The 27508-nt window shown below is 37.8% G+C and overlaps 1 protein-coding gene across 2 annotated transcripts; it reads right to left on the bottom strand.

The window, feature by feature from the left end:
- Positions 1-238: 238 nt before the first annotated feature.
- Positions 239-25845, bottom strand: naa35.L (N(alpha)-acetyltransferase 35, NatC auxiliary subunit L homeolog). Of its 2 annotated transcripts, XM_018259032.2 has the most exons (23): positions 25689-25845; positions 24618-24752; positions 24215-24248; positions 23495-23609; positions 23043-23117; positions 22705-22872; positions 22551-22617; positions 21568-21611; positions 19710-19760; positions 17269-17352; positions 16987-17101; positions 16626-16804; positions 13588-13647; positions 12286-12392; positions 12134-12200; positions 11954-12052; positions 9938-10116; positions 6034-6170; positions 5664-5731; positions 3685-3825; positions 2797-2919; positions 2244-2324; positions 239-465 (listed from the first exon to the last, which is right to left on the bottom strand). In XM_018259032.2, the coding sequence occupies exons 2-23, from the start codon at positions 24739-24741 to the stop codon at positions 406-408; spliced, it is 2178 nt and encodes a 725-aa protein (XP_018114521.1). In that variant the 5' UTR covers positions 24742-24752; positions 25689-25845; the 3' UTR covers positions 239-405. The 2 variants fall into 2 exon arrangements, with proteins under 2 accessions (XP_018114521.1, XP_018114529.1); XM_018259040.2 differs by lacking the exon at positions 19710-19760.
- Between the last annotated feature and the right edge of the window lie 1663 nt (positions 25846-27508).

Below are 27508 nucleotides of genomic sequence, written 5' to 3'. Positions count from 1 at the left end.
ACAATTGTTACTTAACCTCTTCAGTGCTGGCTAGGAGTAGGAGATATATATATATATATAGATATATATATATATAATAATAACCATGATTGTGGTTATACAAATAAACCTTCCAATGAGAAGCAGCCTTCATTTTTGCAGTCATATCTTTGTATCCAAGGTACTTTAGTAACAAGAAAAGACAGCTGTGCTATAAATATAGCAATAATAAAACATCGTTTTTTTTTTTTCAGAAATGTTTAATACTTTTCTCCCCAAAATCGGGCTTAAACACAAATATTGAAACAATTTTCTACACAATGGACTGTACAAAACTCTGAGGAAGCAGCTGCATTTGAATGATGGTTGCGCTACTGTCGGTGCATATGAAACACTGCATGTAAGGGCTGCATGAAATGCGCTCCTTTATACCAATTTGACAGCAGGGAAATACTTGTGGGCAGAAAAGTCAAACTCTGGCGGAATCTGAAGGAAAAAGAAAAACGATTGCAGACACCACCACATGACACTTTGAGATGCTAAAGTTATGGATTCAAACAAGCCACAGCTGATTAAAGCAACAGCATCCCAAGTCATCATCTCAATTGTGCTCATACATGAAGTACTGTATGCTCCTATATGGGATTTTTTGTTAAAGGCTTGAATTCTCCTTTAAAGGAGAAGGAAAGCTACTGATGCAGTTTATTGCCAATAGCTTAACTGCAATAGTGAAAGCTATAACACTATATTTATTCTAAGCTATCTGGTTGCTAGGGTCCAAGTTATCTTAGCAACCAGGTAGTAGCTTGAATGAGAGACCAGTATATGAATAGTAGAGGACCTCAAAAGAAAAATAAAGTTAAGTAAAAAGAAATATATAAAGTAACGATAACAAAACATTTGTAGCCTCACAGGGCAATCGTTTTTGTAGCTGCTGGGGTCAGTGATCCTAATTTAAAAGAAGAAGGCGGCAAATAATTTAAAGACTAAAAAAAAAAAAATTTAGAGTGGGCGGTTCTAAATTGGTTTTCATTGTTTTACACACCAAGTTTTTAAATTAAAAAAATTCAGACAAAACTAGAACCCACGATTTTACCATATTATTAAAAAAGCACAAATTAATCGGTTTGTAAAAAAACCTGTACGAAAAAAATCGTATTGTACATTTTTTTAATGATTTCTCCCGAATTGAACGTTTTTTTCCCCATAAGTCCAAAATAATCAAATTTTTGGGCTAACTCCAGCGCAGACCACAGAAACTACAAATTAGGACACGGATGTCTACCATTGACTAACATATAACCTCGGCAGGTCTGAGATGCTGGCTTTTCAGATTCAGACTTTTTGCAGCCTAGGGTTTTAATAAATGTCGAAAAATTTGAGATTTTTTTTTCCCCACTAAAAATTCGGATAGTAAAAAAAACAAAACTTGAGGTTTTGCCATTCAGACTTTGAGAAATAACCCTAACTGTTAATTTAAAGGTGAATCTCCCCTTGAAAAGGCTATTTAGGTCAATTTGTCAGTCATCAAGATCTATTTACATAATTAATTATGGTTTGCTAAATATTTGAAACCAGGTCACATTTACCTGCACAACAAACATATTTTGATTATGAAGTGTAAATACGCACCTCCTGCGTTTCATCTGAGTGTTAAAGGACCAGTAACATCAAAAAATTAAATTGTTTTAAAGTAATAAAAATATAATGTAGTGTTGCCCTGCACTAGTAAAACTGCTGTGTTTGCTTCAGAATCATTACTATTGTTTATATAAATAAGCTGCTGTGTAGCCATGAGGGCAGCTATTCAAAGGAGAAAAGGCTCAAGTTACACAGCAGATAAGCTCTGTAGAACATAATGTTATCTGTTATCCATTATTTATCCTATGCCATATAGCTGTTTTTCAATTTCCACCATTGCTACACAGCAGCTTGTTTATATGAACTATAGTAGTGTTTCTGAAGCAAACACATCAGTTTTACCAGCGCAGGACAACACTACATGATATTTTCATTACTTTAAAACACTTTCAGTTTTTGGTGTTACTGTTCCTTTAAGTAGGTGAAACGTCTGTACAGGTACAAGGGCAATTATGCTCGTGGTTTCGGGTGTTTCCCATTGGAGTTAATTCCCTTAATCTCAAGAGAACTAAATGACTATTTACCCTTCTCCATAGCAAAGCCATGTTAAATCAGTGATGATCCATGTGCTAGTCCTACCAGTATAAAAAGCATTTCAGGAAAATGGTTCAAACAAAACATACCTTTGAGTCTTTTTTGTGGCCACCGGCAAGCAATTTCATGACGACAATATTATTTTTAGCCACCTTCAGTATCTCACTGACCTAAAGTGACACCAAATACATTGTTATTCACAGTGATGCGTATTCTTTTGGCAATCATCATCAACGCATTTCTTCCTCAATAATAAATAAAATGGTATCTTCTTATAAATGGTGCTTAGCGATGTCAGCCGTTAGAATCCATGTTTAGGGATGTCATTTGTGTCACATGACTCACTGACACTTGTGTATTATAATAAATAATGGGCCCCCTGTGGATATTAGACGTCACCTTGGAGTTCCACGACCTTTGTGTAAGTACTCAGCCATTATATGGTCATTGAAGGACTCGTTGACTTATATCCTTATATTTTATAGGGGCACAGTATTCCTAATATGACTGTAGAATGCCCGAGACGCCATGTTTAGAAACATTATAAATAATGTACTGTATATCCCAACACGTCTTTGACTTACTAAATACCACGGTAGCAAATGGTGAAAAAAAAAAAAAAAAAAAAAAAAAAGAACTTGCCTCCTGATCCTGGTTGGAAATGCTTTCTAGAATCATCTTTGCTTGTTGGAAGTGTTTGCTAGCAGCCATGTACAGGTCTGCAGACTGAGGAGGGGGACTGTACTTATTCAGATCTGACATCTCCTGTCATTTTATAGAGGGAGGAGAATTATGAGACTTCAAACAAATATTTATCTACTGAGAACAACACTTACTAATGAATTACTTAAACTTTAAGGAACAGTAACATCAAAAAAAAGTGTAATAAAATATATGTAATGCAGTGTTGCCCTTCACTGGTAAAACTGCTTCAGAAACATTACTATTGTTTATATAAATAATGTGCTGTGTAGCAATGGGGGCAGCCATTCAAAGGAGAAAAGGCTCAAGTAACACAGCAGATGAGCTCTGTAGCACATAATGTTATCTGTTATCCACTATTTAACCTGTGCCATATAGACTTTTTTCAATATCCGCCATCACTACACAGCAGCTTGTTTATATGAACTATAGTAGTGTTTCTGATGCAACAAGATCAGTTTTACCAGGGCAGGGCAACAGTATATATGATATTTTCATTACTTTTAAAACACTTTGATTTTTTGGTATTGCTGTTCCTTTAGCTTGAACAGAGCCCTTAAAGTGACAGTATTTTGCAATTCCGTTATCCTGTGTATGACACTTATATATAGTTCTACAGCCCCCAGTCACTCTGCTGGAACAATAGAGCACTAGCAGTCTCTATGGAGCACACAACAATGTCATATACATACTAAGTACAGAAACCAATAATGGATTTATAAAAATGCCTGATATGTGACCAGTGTTTAGCCCTACTTTATTTCATGTAGTACAGGCAGAACAGACATTATGACAGAGCAGAAAAGCGTCTCTTGCTACAGAACGAACCTTGAACTGCAAGTAATGCACTGGCGGTGGAGTGATCACGCTGTTGAATGGTGCAAACCTGTGCTCATATCGAACCTGTTCACTATCCAGTTCAAATTTCGGCGTTCTTACTTTGCCATCCATGTCGAAAGCAATCATAGTCTGAAACAATAAGAACCCGACAAATGTGTCCTTCAAATCCATTTTCTAGCACTGAAACTCAAAAAATTCCTTTGTGATCTGACAGCAGGATTCTATGCTATGATTCCTAAGGAACACATTAACATTTCAGTTGGCCAAGACTTTCATACTAAAAAGGATCTTAAAAATGAATCGGAAGGAATCAAACTGAGGCTATGGAAACATCCCTTAAAGGAGAACTATACCCTTAAAGGATAAGTAAACCTTAAAGGGATCCTGTTATCAGAAAACACATCAGTTAATAGTGCTACTCCAGCAGAATTCTGCACTGAAATCCATTTCCCACAAGAGCAAACAGATTTTTTTATATTCAATTTTGAAATCTGACATGGGGCTAGACATTTTGTCAACTTCCCAGCTGCCCCTGGTCATGTGACTTGTGCCTGCACTTTAGGAGAGAAATGCTTTCTGGCAGGCTGCTGTTTTTCCTTCTCAATGTAACTGAATGTGTCTCAGTGAGACATGGATTTTTACTATTGAGTGTTGTTCTTAGATCTACCAGGCTGCTGTTATCTTGTGTTAAGGTGGCCATACACTGAGAGATCCTCTCGTTTGGCGATGTCGACTTTCAGCCAGATCTCGATCAGTGAAGCCCGTCGGGGGGGCCCCATACACGGGCCAATAAGCTGCCAACACGGTCTGTCGGCAGCTTTTATCGGCCCGTGTATGGCCACCTTTAGGGAGCTGCTATCTGCTGGAGGGAAAAAGGGAGGGGGTGATATCACTCCAACTTGCAGTACAGCAGTAAAGAGTGATTGAAGTTTATCAGAGCACAAGTCACATGACTTGGGGCAGCTGGGAAATTGACAATATGTCTAGCCCCATGTCATATTTCAAAATTGAAAATAAAAAAAATCTGTTTGCTCTTTTGAGAAATTTCAGTGCAGAATTCTCCTGGAGCAGCACTATTAACTGATTCATTTTGAAAAAAAAAATTTTTTCCCATGACAGTATCCCTTTAAAAATAAGTGAATGTAAAATTGACGAGGGTGCTATTCTAAGCATATTCATTTATTTGTTTTTAATTCCAAGATATTAAAGGATACATGTACTATTAATATGAATGATTTTTGTTATAACAGCACCACCTGTTGGTCAGTTTTCAACAAGTTTGACCACCAAGTAGTCAAGGAAGTTGTCAGGAGAAAATAAAACTAGTCTGATTTGAGAAAGTTTTCTAGTTTTTTTTCTAACAAGAACAACATCAGCCCTCTTTCTCCTAACAACTTCCTTGACTACTTGGTGTTCGACTGGTCAGAAAATGGGCAGCAGGTGACGCTGTTGTAACACAATTCATTCATTTTAAAGGAGAAGGAATACCATTTTCTACTTGGGGGTGCCAAAAGTTAGGCAACCCCTAGTGACTACTTTTACTTACCCCGACACTCCGGCCCGGGGTGTCGGGTAAGTAGAAGTAGTCACTGGGGGTTCATTTCTGCTCCTTTAACAGCACGTGCATGCTTTATTATCTTGGAATTAAAAATAAATAAATAATGAAGGTACATTGCAAAAGTGCTTAGAATAGCCCCCTCATCAATGTTACATTCCCTTATTTTTAAGGTTTACTTATCCTTTAAAACAAATAAATGTAAAAATTCCATATTTTATAAACTTCCTGCACCAGTCTATAAAGAACTGGACAAATAAGGTTATGCCACTGGATTGAACCTAGTTAAATGAAGTTAGTTAATACCTATTACAATTCAGGGGAATTGCCCAGCAACTGCAAAATTAGTATCTACAGAACCACAGTCTTCATTTTACAAATTCATAGATGAACAGTTACAATAGTTCCTTACCTTGTACATTCCAGCACACATGTTCTGATAAGCTTGACTTAGTGTGATCTCTCTACCCAGAGGTCGAACTGTCAGAATATTTATAAAAAAAAATAAAAAAACAACTCTTACAATTACTAACAGGACAGTACTGCAGGGAGCATGGCTGAGGTCAGAGACAAGTATAAATCTCATCCCAAGCACGAGCTTTTCCTTGTGAAATGAGCCTAACTGACTTATATTGGCATCAGTTACTTGATTAGATCACTTTAATAAAAAATAAAAACTAGAACTGTATCTTACATATCTGCTGAAACAAATAAATAATAAACGAAAAGATTGAAAGAGCAGGAAAGTAAATGGCTCACATGCAGGATTTTTGTTGATTTACCTTTCTTTTTTTTCTTAGTTTTTTTGCTACTGCGACCCTTTTGTTGCTCCTCCATTAAGCGCTCTTCTGCCATTTGAGAGCTGTCTGCTCGACTAAGTGTGGACATCAGCCAGGCATAGAGGAACTCCGAGAGGTACCTGAATACAGTACATCAAATCTTTCATCCTTCCAGTTAACACTAAAGTTTGTGTGACTTTACTCAGTCCTTAGCAGCTCAATCTACAAATTACTCAGTCCTTAGCAGCTCAATCTACGAATTTCCCCCCCCCACAGGATGTTATTTTTTTTAAATTATTAAATTAATTAAATTATTAATTAAAATTAAGTTTAGAAATCAGTGCATCCTTTCTCTATATGAAAAAAAAAACAAAGTACAGATATCGAATCCCATACCTGTACTATTATGCAGGCAAGAAGATTGATAAGTTTAGTTAAAGTAAAGGCAACTACATACACACACACACACACACACACACACACACACACACACACACACACACACACACACACCTATCTATATATACACACACACTGGTCGGGCAGGGTTAAAAATCACCATCAGATCGCAGACTGCATATGTTTACTGATCTGGTTCCGATCTGGTTCCGCAATCCACCCGCCCCTAGTCCTGCATTATGATCCGATCATTGGGCCCTAGGGCCCATAATCAGATTAGCCCGATAGCTCACGGTGGGCATATTGGGGAGAGATCCGCTTGTTTGGCAACATTGCCATATGAGCGGATCTCTGTGTATGGCAACATTTACAGGACAAGTGGACCTGTCACCCAGAAAAAAAAAATCTGTATAATAAAAGTCCTTCTAAAATTAAACATGAAATCCAATTTCTATTTTTTATTATAGCCTTCATAGCTGTTGTAAACTCATTTAAAAATCTCAGCTGTCAATCAACTATTGTCTGGCCCTCCTCTATTCCTTAGGCATAGAGGCAGGGCAGACAATTATTTTCACTTTCCATTCAGCACTTCCTAGATGTCACTGCTCTCCCCACATCCCCCCGTTCTCTTTACCATTTAATTGTGTAGCCAGGGCATGGGGATGGACATCGGGTCCCCTATTCTGGTGCACAAACATGATTCTGAGATGACACAAGGCTTGTCTTAATAACAGTGTCCACAAAATGGCTGCTGTCTGCTTGTTATAATTATGAATTCCCAGACCGAAGGAAACAAGATTCAAATAATTTCTATAAGTTCATTTTGCTTGACTAATGTGATAAAATAGGATTGTGAATAATTTTTTTGGGTGACGGGTCCCCTTTAAAAGAACAGCACTCACATAAAATACACCAGTAAACTATAAACAATAAATCGGACTGGCGTATTCATTAAGTACATACTAAAAAAGGGTGTCTACTGCCCTGTCCTTCATTTACAGGTATAGGATCCCTTATCTGGAAACCCGATATCCAGAAAGCTCCGAATTACGGAATGGCTGTCTCCCATAGATTCCATTTTATCCAAATAATCCAAATTTTTTAAAATGATTTCCTTTTTCTCTGACAGTAGCTTGTACTTGATCCCAACTAAGATATAATCCTTATTGGAAGAAAAATCTATTGGGTTTATTTAATGTTTACATGAATTTCTAGTAGACAAGGCATGAAGACCCAAATTACGGAAAGATCCGTTATCCGGAAAACCCCAGGTCCCATACCTGTACCTCATATAATGATAAAAAAAAAAAAACCCCATACAGAACATTGTGTATAAATGTCAGTTACTTTTAGATCTCACAGAATTTAAGCAAACACAGAAAGAGAGGGGACATCAGGAGCTTGCCATTATTGTTAAAGGGAAACTGTTGTACAGTTATAGACATGCACCCAAGCTGTAGTAAATGTTTCACAAATAGGTTCAGATTTTTTTCCTAAGAATATATCAGATATGTCCAACTCACACTTCAGTCAGCTTGTTAGACAAGGAAAAGCAGCCTGTGTAACCCTTTTATGTGCCTGGAAACACAACCTACAAATTCCTTTTAACTTATAGGAACAGGCACATTGGTGAGGTAGGATCCCAGAATTTCTCAGCTGATAAAAGATAACCAAAAGTCAGAAAGTACTTCTGGAAGAGGACATTCCAAATCCAGTAGGTGAATTGTAAAGGTTCTACATTTACGGTGATCCCTATTCTGTGATGTGGAGCTACTGGCATAAAGGTAAACATCCTGAAAGTGCATATCCTGGAAATGTGGCAACAAGCTAGTCATCTGCACTAGAATTTTAGGTTCAAGCTAAAAACACATGTGAAAAAACAAAACAAAAAAAACCCCAGCAGAATCTTTCATCACACTAGGCTGATTGTCAGCATGTGGATAAACACAGTCCAATAATCTGGCAGGCTATTGTTCAGGATGCTTCACATTTCTTTCTAAACACAGAACACTGTATGGCTTGTGGAAACAAGTGCACTGCTTACTGGCTGTTATGTTCCAAAAGCCACTGCACTATAGACAGTGTCCTGTACTTACAAAGACACTTAATTCAGCCTCAGCAAGAGCCTGCATTTAAAGGAGACGTGTAGGACAAATCCTGCCCCTAACATTATAGACAATAATCAATACTATATGGTCCTGGTTTTATTTTGGGCTAAAAATGAATACAATCTTTCAAATTTGTTCCTTTATTGGAGCTCCCTATAGGTCCACTACGGTCCTTGTCCATGTTTTCATGGGGTGATCTTATCTAAACAGTCCTTGCCAGAAGCATAGTAGGAGGGGGGGGGGCAGCCAATCACAGCCCTGCAGTCACAAAAGCAAAGACAAGCTTCAGTCCCCTGTCAGGTCAGCCTAGCTGCTGATTGGCTCCTTTCCTACAGGGCAGTGTGCCTAGTGCTGACGAGAAACATTGTAGCTACTGTAGACTGTACCAATGTCTGACGTTTCAGACGTCCCGATATTTTGAAAGCGCCGAACTACAAAATAGGCCATCTCCCATACAGTCAATATAGAGCGATGAATTACATTTTTTTAATTAAAATAACAAATATTTGTAATACAAAATTCATATACTCATGCATTTAAATTAAAAAGCTGAATTTATTATGACATATTAAAATCCATTAGACCCACAAAAAAAAACCTAACACGTTTCATGTTTACCCAGCACTTATTCTTAGGCATCTCCTCTTAAGTGCTGGGTAAGCATGAAATGCGTTAGGCTTTTTTATGGGGTCTGATGGATTTTAATATGTCATGAATTCAGCTTTTTAATTTAAATGCATGAGTATATGAATTTTGTATTTCTATATTGGCCTCTTTTGGCAAAAAATTCAGTTGGGTTAATTTAATGCTTAAATGATTTTTAGGAAACTTAGGGCCTACTTTTAAAATGTTCGAAGAAACTCTGGTGTCGTTTCTTATTTCAAATACCTTGGCTTTCTGCTGATAGGGCCCCCCCCCCCAACTAAAAAAGATAAAAATAATTAAATTGGTTGGGGGAAAAGAAAATCCCACTCAGCAGAAAGTGGTGGTATTTGAAGGAAGAAACCACGCAAGATTTTGATCACAAAGGCTCAAACATTCTTAAATCTGGTCCTTCAGGTATGGTGATCCCAATTACAGATTAATCCCAGGTCCCAAGTATTATAGAGATTATATAAATAGAAACCATGATAATCATTTTACACTATGGAAGTGCATGCCTGCACAGAAATAGTTAATGAAGCAAAAATGGCCAATGACCTTCATTGTAAAAGGCTTTAATTCTGTAAATAAATCTTCAGTGTTATAAGAAAGTTAGCCTGGTCGCAAATAAGTAGCACAGTTTCCTGCAGATTACAGTGATTTGCATCTTAACCTTAAAAAATCAGTGAATGTGTCTGCTGTAGAAAAGAAGTTCTCTTTGTAAAATACCAATACTAAAACAATAGGTTTACACTTACCAATATATGTAGTAATATTCATGCATGCTATAGAGTTCCAACTCAAAGCCGCTCAGTAGATACTGAATCATTATTCGCAGGTTATGGTAAAGAACCCAGGTCCCCAGGCAAGCCAAATGCTGTCTCTGTGGTTCTTGTTTGAGTAACATGCTGTGAAGGGCTGCATCTACCTTTTCTGCCTGGCAGAAAGGGCCGGAAACAAAATGTCATTATAAAGTACAGAGATAACAAATATGGCGATGTACTATACAAAGGCAACACTTAAAAACTATAAGAGAAACTAAAGCAGATTAAAAGTCTATTAAAAGTCTAGCATCCGATACAAAAATTATATGAAATTGGTGTTCTGCATGGAACCAATTTTTGAAACCAGTACCCGACCCAGAACTTGCATTTTTACCTGCTTGGACCCGCTACCCGACCTAACCCAAAACTGATGTATCAGCAACCTCAATTTGCTGACCGTAGGTAAACCATGGCTGAGGAAATTGTAAAATCAGAATAACTATTACTTAAAATGTTAACCTAGAAAGTAGGTAATATATTTATATAGCTTAAGGGAACAGTAACACTAAAAAATGAAAGTTTTTTTAAGTAACAGGTTACATAGCAGATAACAAATAAGCCCTGTCCAATACAATGGTGTTTTATCTGTTATGTACTATGTAACCTGTGCCTTTTCTCCTTTTTTCCAGCTTGAATGCTTGCCCCCATAGCTACACAGCAGCTTGTTATATGTATATGTAACAAGTGGTCTTTCTGAAGCAAACACACCAGTTTAACAGTGCAGAGCAACAGTACATTATATTTTAATTACCATGATACACTTTCTGTTTTTGGTGTTACTTTTCTTAAGGTTGTGTTACTATATCAAAAGCCTTTGCAAAATATAGAGCACATTCATTTAAATGTAGACTGTCCCACTGTGGTTCAAAACAAATGTGTTTGACAATCTGTAGCAGGGACAGAAGTTTTTACAGTTACAAATTTGTATTTTCAAGGCTGAAATCTTGCACTTTTTTGAATACTAGATTTACATCAAACTATTCTCCAATCCATATAAAAAGATAAAAAATAATTGCTCTGAGCTATAACAACAGTTTCTGCTTATGTTATTCAGTTCAAAGAAAAGAACGTTTTTTGCTTGTTAAATGAAAAAAAAAAAAAAAGGAATTAAAGGGGAACTATGGCAAAAGTTAAAATTGAATATAAGCTTCAGCATACTGAAGAAAATTTCTAAATACAACCAATTAAAAATTCGGTACCGTTTCTGAAATAATAAAGTTTATCCTCACTATTCCTCTCTCAGCATCTGTTTCACTTTATTCTCTCTTTATACAGCCGTCGGGTGTCAGATATTAGTTAAGGCTACAAATGTATTGTTATTGCTACTTTTTATTACTAGTCTTTCTATTCAGGCCTCTCCTATTCATATTCCAGTCTCTTGTTCAAATCAGCGCATGATTGCTAGGGTAAATTGGACCTCTTGTAACCAGACTGCTGAAATTGCAAACTGGAGAGCTGTGGAATATAAGGCTAAATAACGCAAAAAACACAAATAATAAAAAATTAAAACTGTCTCAGAATATCACTCTCTACATCATACTAAAAGATAATTGAAAGGTGAACAACCCCTTTAAGTAAATATGCCCCAAAGTATTGTATTAAAGAAAAACAGACAACAGAAATTAAACCTTATTTTCAGATCTATCATTACATGCTATTTATAATTTTGCCATAAAAGTAAGTGCCCAGTGCTTTTACACTACCGATCTGATCCACCATGTTCTTCTAGAATGGAGCTGCCATATTTGTGCTGCAGAAATGCTAAGTGGCAGGTTGAGAAGGGACTATTAATGTACATTATATATTTCGAAGAGTGGTTTTATTGACAGTATCACGATCACGTCTTTTCAGTGAAAAAAAACACACAAAAAAAACAATACAGCTTATATTCTGTCCTTATAGTGGTAGGTATAGTAGCGATCAGAATCTATTTGGTACACATATGCATACCTCATCTTGTAAAGTGGCAAAATCTTCAAGAATATGTCCAAGTTTGTCCCTTTGCCGTGCCCTGTTGTGTCCATGGATCTGGATCAGGTTGCAAAATGGCTTAAAAAGACAAGTGGTTACTTTCAGACAGCAACTATTATACAAATAAAAAAGCACACTTGTCAGGCAATCAATTCTTACCCTCACACAGTGAGTCACAAAGGAATCTATGTAGTCTTTTGCTTGGTGGTTATTATACAAACAACATCTAAAAGAAAGGAAATAAACAGCTGTAAGCATTTAATTGGGAATGATATTGAGAAGTATTTTTTTTTTCATGAGAAATCTCTTACTTTGGAGAAAGGGCGGGAGGGCTAACAAAAGACCGAAGTGCATCTTTCACCATGTCCTGCATCAGATGAGTTCCAAAAACCTTCTTGTTATCCACTAGAAAGGTAGCCTTAAAAAAATTTTTACAAAAAAAAAACAAAAAAAAACAGAAAATTGCTGAGCTGCATTGTCTTTGTTTTTCAAATTGCAATGATATAGAAGCTCTTCCCCTCCCCCAGGTTCAAATGGAGTGCAATAAATGGGGCTTGTCTTGAACATTATTTTTTGCCGATTGTTCCAAATCTATGGTTTTTACGAGCTAAACAGGGAGATTTAAACTACTCCTTATTTGGTCTTTGTGGCTGGGTAGATCATTGTATAACCAGTGCATACATAAACCTTCTGCATACTGGACTTCTGATTATCTGTAAAGAATCTGTGCAGATTATAGCCTATGTTGGACAACCGAGCGCCCGTGAAAAAATCTTCTGACCTGCAACCAACTATTCAGATTATGTGGTAAAGAGAACAAATTACACAATGCTCAGGCCATTAATTGACAGACAGCAATTGTATGACAGTTATATCCAACAAATAGATATTATCTTTAGCTAATATAAATTTTTCAACCTGTCTGATCGGCTGAACGACCGATCGTCATGGTATGAAAAATGTCAGGACACTTTACTCATGATCCGAAAATCGTACAGAACAAAGATACCTTTGCGTCACAACAAAGGATGAAGGGAAGGGTTTGTTCATAGCTCATTATCTCTAAGCTAACTCAGCAAATTAATTCTAATAATATGTATACAGTAATAGCAGCAAAAGAATGCTCAATTACAGTTGTATTACAAAAGCAAAATTAGAAATATTTTTTTGTAACTCAAAATAGAATTAAAATAGGCAAAATGTTCTGCTTATTTTTGCTTACATTGAAGAAAAAAAAAAAAAAAGATGGCCTCCAATGTTCCTTCTAAGGAGCAGACAACAAATTGTGATGCGCACAAAGAATTGTGTATGAAAACACAACATTTTGTATCAATTCTAATCTGAGCACACTGTTTTTAAAAACTGCACATACAAAAGAATGTTTTTGCCAACACAGCCGAGGAGGAATTAAAGGGAACATTGATGGCCACAGGTATATACTGCCTACAATTAAGAACATACATTTCACACTCCAGAGACGACTAAACATTCATGCAGGAAATTAAAATGTGTTAGAATTTATTCTCAGAGCTGCCCACCACAATAGTGTGGTGGGCAACAGTGATTCTCTATACAGAAGTATATGTATAGATATGCAACTTAAGATATTTTACCTGTAAGAGGGATCTGGAGAGAACACAAGGCCATTGTACACTGAATTCACAGAAGAAATCCTATCAGATAACAGAGACAAAGGGGGCATTATCTGTCAATGCATAAAACGAATACATTAAAAATTTATTAGCTTAATACAAGTACCTGCACTAAAATAACATGTATATAGAGAGGCCACTGTTTTTTGAACGACATCAATGTAATCTATCCTAGTCTTATATAAATAACCAGCATTATAGTAAATGCATAAATTATGTATAAACCAGGTAAATAAAGTTCAGCAAGGCAGCAGAAGAACAGCAGATATTTAGGTGAATGTATGTTATTGCCAACATGGCTAATTCCATGCAAGTAAAAAGCAGCAGCTTTGTAGCTAGTGCCTAGTATTTCTGGCTTGTGAGAATGCTGTAGACAGCACAATACATGCTATTAAAGCTGGCCATAGATGTAAAGATCTTTAAAAGATCTTTTCTTAATCGTGAGACCACGATTATCTCGAAACGATTGTTTAAATGTACGATGTGTCCATCAACTAAAAATACCATTTCAGGCGATATTGCCAGCAAAACTTAGGGTAGCTGCCTGCTGGACCCTGCAAACATAGATAGATTGCACTGGGACCGATTTTTAACCTGGCAGATCAATTTTCTGACAGATGGCGGACGAAAAATCGTAAGATGTACGATCGTTCGAATCCCACTAACTTCACTATAATTTGACACATTGGTTAGATTTCGCTAAAATTTGTAGTTCGGCAAAGAAAATCTTTGCGTCTATGGGGACCCTATGGCTAATTCTACGGAACAGGTGGAGGTGGCCACCACAGACTTGCACACCGTCCATTATACCCTAAGGGTGAGTGCTGACTTCTAATCCTCTTCAACCTTAAGGCTAATGCCAGATGGGGGCTGAAATACACAGGCCAAAAATCAGCCCCTATGCTAGAGTCCTGCAGTGGGTCGGGTAACCGCTGGTTTCCTGCAAAAACCTGCGGGTTGCATGAAGAGGCTTCGGGAACTGGTATAGATGCGGGTCGGCGGTTCTCCGGGTTTGCGGGTCGGGAGTCTTCTCAATAGCGAGTTTTACTCCTTTTTTTTTTTTCTGATCATGCCTATTCCAATGATTTCACTTCCGGTTTACAATGACAGCATTTCCGGTTTCTTGATGGTCAGTGGGTTGCGGAAGGTCCTTGCGGGTCAGGTATCGGCTTCAAGGGGGTAAGTATGCGGGTTGCGTTTAACAAATTGGTTTGGCGCAGGACTCTACCCTATGCATATTAGCCTCTTCTTCTGCCTGTACCCGGAACTGTTGTGTTGGCTTGGGTAAAGGCACCTGCGGCCGATTTCATTTCAAGAAATAGGAGTGTATGCATTATCATGCCAAAATCAACAGAGCGCCCCTGCACTCAAGCCGACAACAATTCAGGTGCATGCAGGAGATGAGGCTAATGCCGGGACATGTGACACTAGCTGTAAAAGTTAGTAACAGCTTTGCAACTCTGCATCCCAAAGTCCCACAAACATTATGTACAAATATGTGGTTACCTACTTTAAAAAAGCATTCATCAGATAAATAAGAGGGCCACTGTAAAGTTAAAATTGACCCTGTTTTACAACATAGACCAGTAATGCCATTTAACATTTTTGAGCCTAGTCCAACATTATAAAACAGGGACAATTTTAATCTTACAGTGGAAATGTTATGGCTTGGCTAAATCACATGTATAAATATAGGAAGCAACAGTGCTTATATGTTCATTAGGGATGCACCGAATCCACTATTTTGGATTCGGCCAAACCCCCGAATCCTTGGCAAAGGATTCGGCCGAATACCGAACCGAACCCTAATTTGCATATGTAAAATTATTGGTGGGAAGGGGAAAACATTTTTAACTTCCTTGTTTTGTGACAAAAAGTCACTCAAGTTCCCTCTCCGCCCCTAATTTGCATATGTAAATTAGGGTTCAGATTTGGTTCGGCCGGGCAGAAGGATTCGGCCGAATCCCGAACCGAATCCTGGATTCGGTGCATCCCTAATGTTCATACCACATAAATACAATTAGGGAACAAATGTAAGTGACCATTTTTGCTACTGTTCTGGTGCCAATTACATTGCCATTGTTTTTTTTTTTATCATATGACCTGTATTTTTGTAGCTGTATATTGTCTTCTGTCAAATGCAAAAGGCTGGGATATGTATTTTTTTATTAACTGGAAAGATATTTTATATTCACAACAGGTAGTCAAACTTGCAAACTATCCATATCATATATAATTTTGAAAAACAAGTGGAATATCTGCCAAACAAGGTCTACAACCATGCAGCATGCACATCAGCAGACAAACAGGAAAATGAATACTATAAAATAAACAGTGCATTATCAATTATAAAGTACCTGTAACTGGGCTTGAAATAAACAGTATACTTCCTTTTGGAGTTATTTGGAAAACTAAACAAAACAAATACAAGCTAGCAACTGCATATTCGTTAAGCATATTTTTGCATACATTCGAATGTTCCAGCTCATCCCCAGAGTACTCACAAGTGCATTCACAGGTTAATGCTGTACAACGGTGCACAGTGAATATTAGGGGTAGAGGGTTTCAGTATTTTTGGGTTCACGCCCTTCTTTGCAGACCAAAATTTAGGCAGGTCCCCTAACTCAAAATTAGAGGGACAAGATTATGGACACAGTATACTTAAACACTGTCATATCAGTCCAGCTTATATAGTTATAAAATCTAGGAGATCAAATCAATGATCACAATACAGGCTGAGATTCCAGAAATATCTGATGAGTCATAAAATCACTACCACCATACTAATTGGCCTAAAGATTGTACACCACCCTCTATTTTGCACAGCCCCACCGTGGGGTGCAGTCCTGCAGTTTCTAAACTTCTTGATAAGTTACTAGCACTAGCTGATTTTGTTCAGCAAGTCTGGCTGAAATAAGGACCAAAATAATTATTTGTCCATAACAAACAGTACTTATCTTACAGGGAGTGTAAGCAAAATATGAAAATAGTATACTTACCAATATACTATGTAGGTTTGATAAATTGACCACTTCACACACTGTTTTTATCCGATCTATAAGTTTAGAAAAGTAGATGACCATTTCCTCTTTCTTAATTATTTTTGCATATCGAGGAAAAGTTGGTGGAAGCAACCGCTGGTTAACAAGTGGCTCAAATCCCATCATAATAGGGTGGTCTAAAAGAAAATAGAAATACAAGAAATATTTGTATGAGATGATTTTTCAAAAATCTTTAACTTTTATGTTGTGTTACGGTTTATGATATAAAAGCAATAGGAAACTTTCACGCTTTTGAATTTGCAAAACGACTAAAATGTAGTAATAAACGAGTGAAGAAAAAAACAGCAGGGATTCTTACCGCCCTTTGTGGTATCATTTTGGGCTTGAATACCAAGTGAAAGGGAACTGTGAATGGCAGACAGAAGGTCAACTGCTTGGCCAATAAGCTTTGATGCTTCAACCACTGCACATGTCTAGGAAACACATGTAATGATATAGCAGAATTAATGGTAAAAATATAGCATATAGAAAAGATTTACTATCTTGCAGCTACTGTTATAAAACTGCACTTTCCCAAATCCCCCACCTAGTAAATATTAGAAGGTAAATTGTAATATTTTTAGCATAAAATATTCCTTACCTCCTTCTTTGTGAAAGCAATTAATACAGTCAGGAGAATGCGTGTAAACTTTACTCTGCTAAATACTGCCAAAAACTGTTGATGCTGAAGAAGAAAAAAAATGTAAAAGATTGACGTTGCTTTCAAATCTTGGATTGAGTTACATTTCTAAGCACTGTAAGACAATGAACTTCAGTAAAAGTACACATTTCCTTTAAGGAGAAGGTAACCCCCTGGGCGCAAAACCCCTCCCCCTCCCCTGTGTTGCCCCCCTCCCTCCTCCCCCCTGGCCTACCTGTCCCCCTGGGCCTATGACTAAGTATCTTTGGATACGAAACACGTAAGGATCATTGTTTTAGCTGTTCCAATAAAGATCTTTTATTATATCTGTTGGTCCATGGAGTGCGTGCTTCTTCGCTATCTACGTTGAAATTACTCCCCCAGCTACGGGTTCGGGGCGCTGCACCCGGGCCACTCTGCAAATTCGGTGAGTTCTCATATATACAAAGATTGCCGTGTTTGAAACTTGAATGCTGTGTACTGATTGAAACTACACCCTCCAACGATAGACCCAGGGTCTTTACACCTGGGTCCTACTCTGTGCTGGGTGAGCAGTTAACTTTTGGCTTTATTTGGGGACTAAGCCGATAATAATTTTCCCTGGGCAAATGCCCCTCTGCGCAGGTCCTGTCCACGGAGTTCACAGTCGCCATTTTTTTCCCACGCGCGTCTTCTTCCTGCGCCGAATGTCACAGAGAAGTGAAATCTGAAAACTTCGCGACATTCGGCGCATGCGCAGTAGATCCATACCGGTAAATGTTCCTACTGCGCATGCGCCAGAAGCCGGTCAAAGCAGAAAGAAGACGCGCGTGGGAGAAGATGGCTACTGTGAACTCCGTGGACAGGACCTTCGCAGAGGGGTGAGTAACAAGTTCGGGGCATTTGCCCAGGGGGACAGGTAGGCCAGGGGGTTTCCTTCTCCTTTAAGTGTGTCTAAAGATAACCATATTAAAGGGGGTGTACACCTTCCAAACACTTTTTTTTTTAGATTACAACAGAGTACACCAGAAATAATGGCAACTGACTTAAAGGGGTTTTTCATCTTTAAATTAACTTTTAGTATGATGTAGAGCGCGATATTCTGAGACAATTTGCAACTGGTTTTCATTATTATTATTTGTGGTTATTTAGCTTTTAATTCAGCAGCTCTCCAGTTTGCAATTTCATCAATCTGGTTGCCAGGGCCAAATTATCCTACCAACCATGCATTGATTTGATTATGAGACTAGGAGAGGAATAGAAGAGGACCTGAATAGAAAGAGAAATAATAAGTAGCAATAACAATATATTTTTAGCCTTACAGATCATTTGTTTTTTAGATGGGGTCAGTGACCCCTATTTGAAAGCTGGAAAGAGTAAGAAAAAGGCAAATAATTCAAAAACTATAAAAAAGAAAAAATGTAGACCAACTGAAATAATTGCTTAGATATAGCCATTCTATAACATAGCGTGCTCAGTTTACTCCTCTCCCCTCCCTGCTGTAATCTGAGCCCAGAGCTATGAGTGAGCAGGGAGAGACACAGGCAGGCAGTGATGTCACAGCTGCTATCCTAAACAAACAGACTGTGTCTAGAGCTGTTTATGGTACGGAAAAGCATTCTAAAGAATAAAAATGGCATTCTCGCTTGCATTGTTGTGGCTAATCTATTGGCAATAAACTGCCTTTGTAGCTTTCCTCCTCCTTTAATCCCTTTTTCTAGAGTTTCAGACTAGCAACTCAATAATCCAGGTGCAGACACTGAACTGTTACACTTTGCTACATTTCTCAACAGCACAGAATGTAAAAAATAAAGGTATCAATTCTAACAGCTCACTTTCACATGAGGAGATTATAAACAGTACAGCTGAATGTAAATGTCTAAACTAAAATAACAAATCAAGAGATCAGGATCTCCAAAAACCCTACTAGTCCCACCAATGTGTTCAACTTTCTGCTGCCTCTTTTACCAGGCTGGGCAGAGGTGCTGGGCACTCAGCACATTGCACTGTAGGATAGGAACCAATCAGCGGCTAGATTGACCTGATAGGGAACTGAAGCCTGTGTGAATGATTGTGTGAATACAGGGCTGTAATTGGGTAACCCCCCCTTCTACTGTCCTTGTGGCAGGGACTGTTAGAACATCTCAACCCTCATTTGAAATATTGAGCGGCACCACAGCAGATCTATGGGGAGCTCCAATAAAGGGGCAATTTTTAAAGATGATAATTTTTAGCTCAGAGTGAATCCAGCACCATAAAGTATTTTTTATTGGCAACAATAGTGGGGGCCTTTCAGTTTCGTGATATGTCGCCTTCAATCCACCCATAAATACAGAATATCAAAACAGATCAAATGGGTTTCATGAATCCTTCTGGCACAACTGGGTTCTTAATGTATTGCCGTATACTGTTAAAAATCTTACTTCAAGCTCTACGTCAGGGTCTCTTGCCTCTCCTTGGCGACTCCTTGTGCTCTAGTGTAAAAAATATTATTGATGAGCTTCACTGTAAGATGGTGCCGCATTTTAAAGTTACACTAACACATTGCTGCCTTAGAAAGACCCTGAGCCCAAGAACACCAGTGCTTCATGACATCCAGACATTCTTTCCAGGAAAGCCGAATCTGTCAGTCAAGCTTGGCTAATGGCAGAGAAACCCTCCAATAAATCAAAGTACATATGCAACAGTAACCCAACGTCTATTTTCAAAATATAACGGTGCAGGGTCTTCAGGAAGTAATGATAAAATGCCGTCATAATGTAAGCTCGAAGATGTACTGTAATTACAGTTTTAGTGAATCAAACAGACATGAAAAAAGTTATGAACTAAGAATAATCTGAGGAGTTAGTTTTTTTCTAATTTTGGTTCTGTACATTAACAATAAAATTTTAATAAAAACTCAGATGCAGATGAACTGCAGACTTTCAGCTTTAACTAAAGCCTTTTTTTATCACTTCATTTCAGGGGCTCCAAAGTAATTGGACAATTAAAAAAATGAAAATAAAATGTTTATTTCTAATACTTGGTTGAAAACCCTTTGCTGGCAATGACAGCCTGAAGTCGTGAACATCACCAGATTACGGGGTTTCCTCCTTTTTAATGCTCTGCCAGGCCTTTACTGAAGCGGCTTTCAGTTGCTGTTTTGTTTGTGGGCCTTTCTGTCCGAAGTTTAGTCTTCAACAAGTGAAATGCAGCTCAATTGGGTTCAGATCAGGTAACTGACTTGGCCATTCAAGAATATTCCACTTCTTTGCTTTAATAAACTCCTGGGTTGCTTTGGCTGTATGTTTTGGGTTATTGTCCATCTGTATTATGAAACGCCTCGCAGTCAAATTGATTGGGAGGCGTTTCATAATACAGATCGAAAATGACCTCAGAATTCATTTGGCTGCTTCTGTCCTGTTTGGACATCATGGATAAACACTAGTGTCCCAGTGCCACTGGCAGCCATGCATGCCCAAGCCATCACACTGCCTCCGCCATATTTTATGGAGATGGTATGCTTTATATCATGAGCTGTTCCACGCCTTCTCCATACTTTTTTTTGCCATCATTCTGGTAGAGGTTGATCTTGGTTTCATCAGTCCAAAGAATGTTTTTCCAGAACTGTGCTGGCTTTTTTAGATGTTTTTTAGCAAAGTCCAATCTAGCCTTTCTATTCTTGAGGCTTATGAGTGACTTGCACCTTGCAGTTCACCCTCTGTATCTACTTTAATGCAGTCTTCTCTTTATGGTAGACTTGGATATTGATATGCCTACCTCCTGGATAGTTTTGTTCTCTTGATTTATAATGCACATAAAAAAGTAAGGTTAGGGAGAAAGGGATAGGATGTTCATTATACCACCATGCTCAGTTTTAAAACAGTGATTTATGGGATTTATGGGACGGCCTTAAAAAAGCCACTGACGGTCCACAAACCACTTTTATGACTGGTCTCATACACTAGATCAGCATCAGAAAACCGATATGCACCTATGTTAGACACATAGCGCTATACCATTATAATTAACAGGTATTTATAAAACACCAACATATTCTGCAGACCGGTATGTAGCATCCTATATGTTGCTCATAAAGTAAAGGTGTTGTGATCATAATGGTCTTCTCAACAGTTACTGTTGAGCTCCAGATCCTTAATCGATTAGACCCTAACCTTGATTTTCAGTATTTAAATTCATCCTTAGTAATTAATGCTGAATATATTAATTAATAAATGTTATTAGTTTATGTAAATCTTAAATTTGCTGTAAAGCAATAAACAGTGGATTCCATAAAATTACCTTTACTCTGCGTTGCAGGTCATCTTCTACATCTTTTAACATGCCTGGAAAGCCAATGACATTGCTGTAACAACTGTCGAAAGTGTAGGGAATTAACACACAGGCACATGTAAAATTGCCTTATTTGAGTAATAAAGAAAACCTGTTCGTAAAATGGATCACCACATTTGTTTTCGGGGGTAGCATTAAGTTTTTGTTTTATTGACACTTTGTAGATGCCTAATGGAGATATTAAAGGGGTTATTCACCTTTAAGTTAACTTTTAGTATTTTATCGAATGGCTAATTGTAAGCAACTTTTAAATTGGTCCATTTTTTAATATAGATTTTGAATTATTTCCCTTCTTCTGACGGTTTCCAGTTTTCAATGGGGGTCACTGACCCCATTTAAAAAACAAATGCTCAGTAAGGCTACATATTTATAGTTATTGCTATTTTTTTATTACTCATCTTTCTCTCTCCTTATCAAATCCCTTATTCAAATCAATGCATAGTTGCTAGGGTAATTTGGACCCTAGCACCAGGAGTGCTGAAATTGCAAACTGTGGAGTTGCTGAAAACAAAAAAATTAAAACCAAATGCAAATTGTATCAGCATTTAACTCATTACATCATACTAAAAGTTAATTTAAAGATGAACAACCTCTTTAATATGTACAAGCATATTGTTCTGTTTTATAGTGTTGCCTAAATTCTATGAGGGTATATTACTGGCTCATCTTGCAAATTTAATCTAGCTAAACTGCCACTATCTCAGTCAACAATCTGGTCAACAGTGCTCCTATACAGTTTATAATCATGTAGAGGAAAAGCAGAAGAACGGAGGCTGATAAACCCAGGGGCATGATCTTACATTACCAGTAGTGTAACTGTACCAATTTAAGTGGAACATTAGGGACACCTAAAAATAGTATAGCATTTCTTTAATTTTTATTTGCTTCTTTGACGATAAAATTATTTTATGAAACACAAATGACCATTTTACCTGTTACTCGAAGATCTGTGACACTGTTTGCCATCTTAAATCCATATGTCATTGACTGGAAATCCTCCTTCAAGGGAGATGCAAGAATAATGATAGATTAGTTATTTGTTTTAAATAGAAAGGTGACAACATACACAAGGATTGTTATTGTTACCTCTTCAAAAACTGCAGCTTTGTTAACTTTTTCTCTAACAATGTCACAGATTTTGAGGATGCCCAAAGCAAAAGCCTTCATTGCTGGGTCTTCTATTAAGTCTGGATTATGAACATAAAGGCAAGTGAAAACAGTTTGTGCCAAGGAATGACCTTCTAACCAGGTTATCTGGAAAGAAAAAAAACATTATGTGTTCACATTTTAGGGGAAAATACATTTAATATAACAAATCTAGGCTACAAATGAGGATTCCCTGATTATGTGTATTTGCAGTACATCATGTTAAAGCCTAAAAACCACCCAAAGTAAACAAAGAAAAAGAGTACACGCATACTCACCAAGCAACAGAAACAGGTATCCATTATTCCTATTAGATCTGGCAAAGTCAAGTCCTTAATTTGAATTATACCATCCTTAAAGGGTAAAAAATGTGCAATTAAATCATTACTATAGCATCAGTTTAGAATTTTTGTTTCTATATAACTTAGATCATGCGATTTTGATCAATGCCCAGAAAGCAACCAGTAAAACTTTTATTGAGCAGTGTTAGAAACAAATTCCTTTGTATAGCACTTTGTGTGAAATTAGCCTTGACCTTACAATCCACAGCTAAGCAGTGTTGTTATGTAGAGACAGATTATGAAGTATATTGAATTTTAGCAGTAATTTTAATATAATTATTTAATAATAATATTAATTAAAAACATATAAAATTTCAGGCTTTCCCCAAGGGACCCCCTTAATGTAAACCTTTATATAGACCTGCCCCATTAATGAGTGTAAAACCCACCTTTATTGCTTGTTCAAAGTTAAGGACTTTTCTGTTGACCTGATTTCCAATCATTCCAGCGTCCATTTTTGGGTCCATCATTTCAATTGCAGACATGGCTTCAAACAAACCAAATCTAAAATGTAAATTTATAAAACAGTGAGGAAATCCCATAAAGCAATTATCTCTAGAATTTCTTTTTTGTGCAAAAATGACACTTGTAATCTAGAGAGGTGGGACAAAATGTGCTAATTTTAACTCAAACTATCTGTAAGATCACCTTATAAGCACATTATTTAAAGGGAACAAGACATTTCACACCTGCTGAAATCAATTTGCATTAAAATGTTGAAACTATCAGAGCCTTTTATCCATAAATAACCTATCAAATCTTTCAGTTCTAGAACTAGAAAAATTCTAAAATGACTGGTAATTCTGATGGAAAAAAAAAAAAGCTCATGCTACGCCTCTGGGCTCCCTTCTTCTCCCTGTTCCATAAAACCAAGAATTTCCTGTTCAGTCCCTCAGCTGACCAGGATATTGTCACAGCCTTTATAAAGGACCCAACTGGGAACAAAACATTGGAACTCTCAGTGAATGGAAACAAATGAACACTATAGATGTAAGTTGCTGTGCTGATCCTTCTTACAGCTAACTACATTATTTTGACCACACACCCACTATAAATATTGGATTAGAGTGCAGACACATACACAACTGCTTATACTATTATATACTTACAACTTGTCATGAAGCAGCTCTCCCAGCTTCAGTTCTGAAAGACAAGTCAAATTTATGGAAAAAGAATTGTATTTTTTTTTTATACCCACACAAATACTACTGCTACCTTATTTAAACCTTGACAATCCTAAAACTTAAATTGGATATTATTTTCTTTAGTAATATTATAAAATTATCTAATACGGCTTTATTTGCTGAATAAAGTAAAACTGCATACAGGGCAGTGTGACCATTTTGCATTCAACTAGTACATTCCTCATGAAAATTACTACCAACAAAATTTAGTAGTGGCTGAAGATTTAGTAATGCACAAATTTCTTGTGAACAGCAATTGTAGAGGACAGAATGAAAATATGAAAGAGCAATCTACGTGAAAGTCTGTTAACCATGGAAACATAATTACCACTGCAAGCATCCCTGAATTCCTGGGTTATGTTTATCCAGTTGGCATTGCTCTTCCCCATTCTGTCCTGCATGGAAAGTTCCCATACCGAGTCGTCGTCTTCCATGGATGCTTTCATAACCATGGTAAAAAAACCTAGATCCAAAACAAACAAACTAAGTTGCGCAATAGGGGTGCATTAGCTGGCCCTAGACCTGCAAGTCTGCACTGGCATCACCAAAAGGGGCATTTTAAAATAAGGAGGACCATGTTGGGTTGTGGCCAGGTTAGCACTTAAAAGCACTGGTTTAACAATGTAACAGAAGTCAGCAAATGAACAGACCTGCGATGAGGCCTACAAGGAATTCTGCCAAGTGTCTTCGCTGGAGCTGACTACTGTTACATTGTGTCCAGAGTCAGAACCAGCAGACAAGAAAGAAAAAGACAATCACTGCTATCAATTACATGTAAAAATAACTTTACAACAACTGAAAGTTTTCTAGAATTACATTTTCCATCAACATTCAATTGTTTCTTTTATTTTTGCATTCCCTTTAAAGGGGTTGCTCCCCTTAACATTATATTTTAGAAGGACATAGACATTGGAAATTGTTGTCATTTTTATGGTTTATCAGATATTTAGCTTTTTGTTCAGAAAATGTCCACTTTGGAATTTCTGGTTGCAGGGTCTCTAGTAACCTGCCAGTGGTTTGAACATGAGACTGGAATAGAAATAGGAATGGCACGGACTAGAAAGATAAAGAATAAAACTAACAATAGTAATAGAATTGTAGCCTCACAGTGAACGATTTTGTGGCTCCTGGTGGTGTCAATGACCCCCCCAGTGGGAAGGATGTAGAGAAGAAATGCAAATAATACAAACAGTATAAAATATAAATAATAAAAGACCAACTGAAAAGTTACTTTCTATCCCTCCACTGCCAGAGTTCCTAACCTCCCCTTCGCTACTACAACTCCATTTCAATACACCCCTCAGTTTCTCACCCACAGCTTCTCACACTCCTCCTGCTTCTACCCACATTCTGTCAGCCATATTGCCCATGATAATAAAACACAGCGTCTGAGACATACCGCCCAACTGTTCCGCTCTCTGCAAGACAGGGCAGAATTTCTTAACAAAACCAGCAGTCTCTGCTTAAACGTCCCGCACCGCCACGAACGTCCAGATCTTTTGCTCTTGCCTGACAGCTAATAACAGCGTCATAAATCTCATCTCGCGAGGCGGTGACGTCACGGCTGCACCTGCATAAAAGGGTAGTGACGTGCCGCACTTGTGGGCCACCAAAGCAGGATAACGTTCTAGCGTATTAATGTAGACTAGGGCGGTGTGTGAGTGTGATTGAAATATTTTTTCCTCTCCTCGCAGCTCCTACTTTTGACAGGGAAAAAGAAGTGTTTGGCAGCCATGTCCGCTGCCGCCAGAGTAATACACAGTTTTCTCCTGTCAGGGTCGGGTTGGCAGGGGTCGGGTTAGATGATTTCAGGCTACTTACAAGCATCCAATAAAAATTTGTGCCGATAGCAATTCAATCCGCAGCTGTACGTATATCACTTGATGATCAGAACGCTTCCTCTGAAGAATATGGAATACCTGCTTTCTGCTGGGGAATTTGTTTAAAGGGATACTGACATGGGAAAACACGTTTTTTTGAACACATCAGTTAATACTGCTGCTCCAGCAGAATTCTGCACTGAAATCCATTTCTCAAAAGAACAAACAGATTTTTTTATATTCAATTTTGAAATCTGACATGGGGCTAGACATAGTGTCAGTTTTCCAGCTGCCCCAGTCATGTGACTTGTGCTCTGATAAACTTCAGTCACTCTTTAAATATTGCAAGTTGGAATGATATCACCTCTCCCTTTCCCTCCCCCAAGCAGCCTAATAAAAGAACAATGGGAAGGTAACTAGATAGCAGCTTCCTAAAGCTGGCCATAGACGCAACGATCCAATCGTGGATCCGTAAGATTTTCTTACCGTGTGGAGAGTCCCGACATTTTTCGTCTGGTGCAGATCGGTCGTTTGGTCGATCTGACAGGTTAGAAAATTTATGTCGCCTGCTGATAATATCTCTGCGTGGATTGCCGATCGTACGATTTTCAGTCTGAGACTGTCACCAGGTTTTGTCAGACATAACTATCGTATGATTTCTGTCAGTGGCAGAACATCGGCTGATCTGTTATTTTACTACTTTATTTGGTCAGAATAGTAAGACTTTAATCTGAATGGTTAGTGGCAGGTCGGGAGATGGAAAAGTCCGATCATACGTTGATTCATAAGATCGGATCTTTGCGTCTATAGCCAGCTTAACACAAGATAAGAGCTCCCTGGTAGATCAAAAAACAACACTCAATAGTAAAAGCCAAGTCCCACTGAGACTGATTCAGTTACAGTGAGTAGGAGAGAAAACAGCCTGCCAGAAAGTAGTTCCATCCTAAAGTGCAGGCACAAGTCACATGACTGGAGGCACCTGGGAAACAGACAATATGTCTAGCCCCATGGCAGATTTCAAAACTGAATATTAAAAATATCGGTTGCTATGGGTTACTGCACTTGGGCAAACTTAGTGCCTTTTATTACATAACCCCAATGGGTTTTTTTCTACTTTACTCCGGTTGGAGTCTTCGGTGCAGTTTATATATTTGACTATAATCTCCTATCAGTCTGGTGGGTAGGCACACTCACTGTGTGATGGGTAGGGTTACCACCTTTGCCGGCAGCTAAACCCGAACAAGGGGGCAGGGCAAATATCATTGGGGATGCAGCAGTGAGTGATGTTGGGGTGAGTATGATGACATCAGATGTCGGTGGACTTAAGATGCTGGTCAGGGTTTTTGCATCACTTAGATTCAACTGGCTGGATTTCTGTCCAGTTTTCTCAATGTTTTAA

This window comes from Xenopus laevis, chromosome 1L, assembly GCF_017654675.1.
Source record: "Xenopus laevis strain J_2021 chromosome 1L, Xenopus_laevis_v10.1, whole genome shotgun sequence".
Lineage (NCBI taxonomy): Eukaryota > Metazoa > Chordata > Amphibia > Anura > Pipidae > Xenopus > Xenopus laevis.
This window is presented reverse-complemented; position numbering and strand designations above follow the sequence as displayed.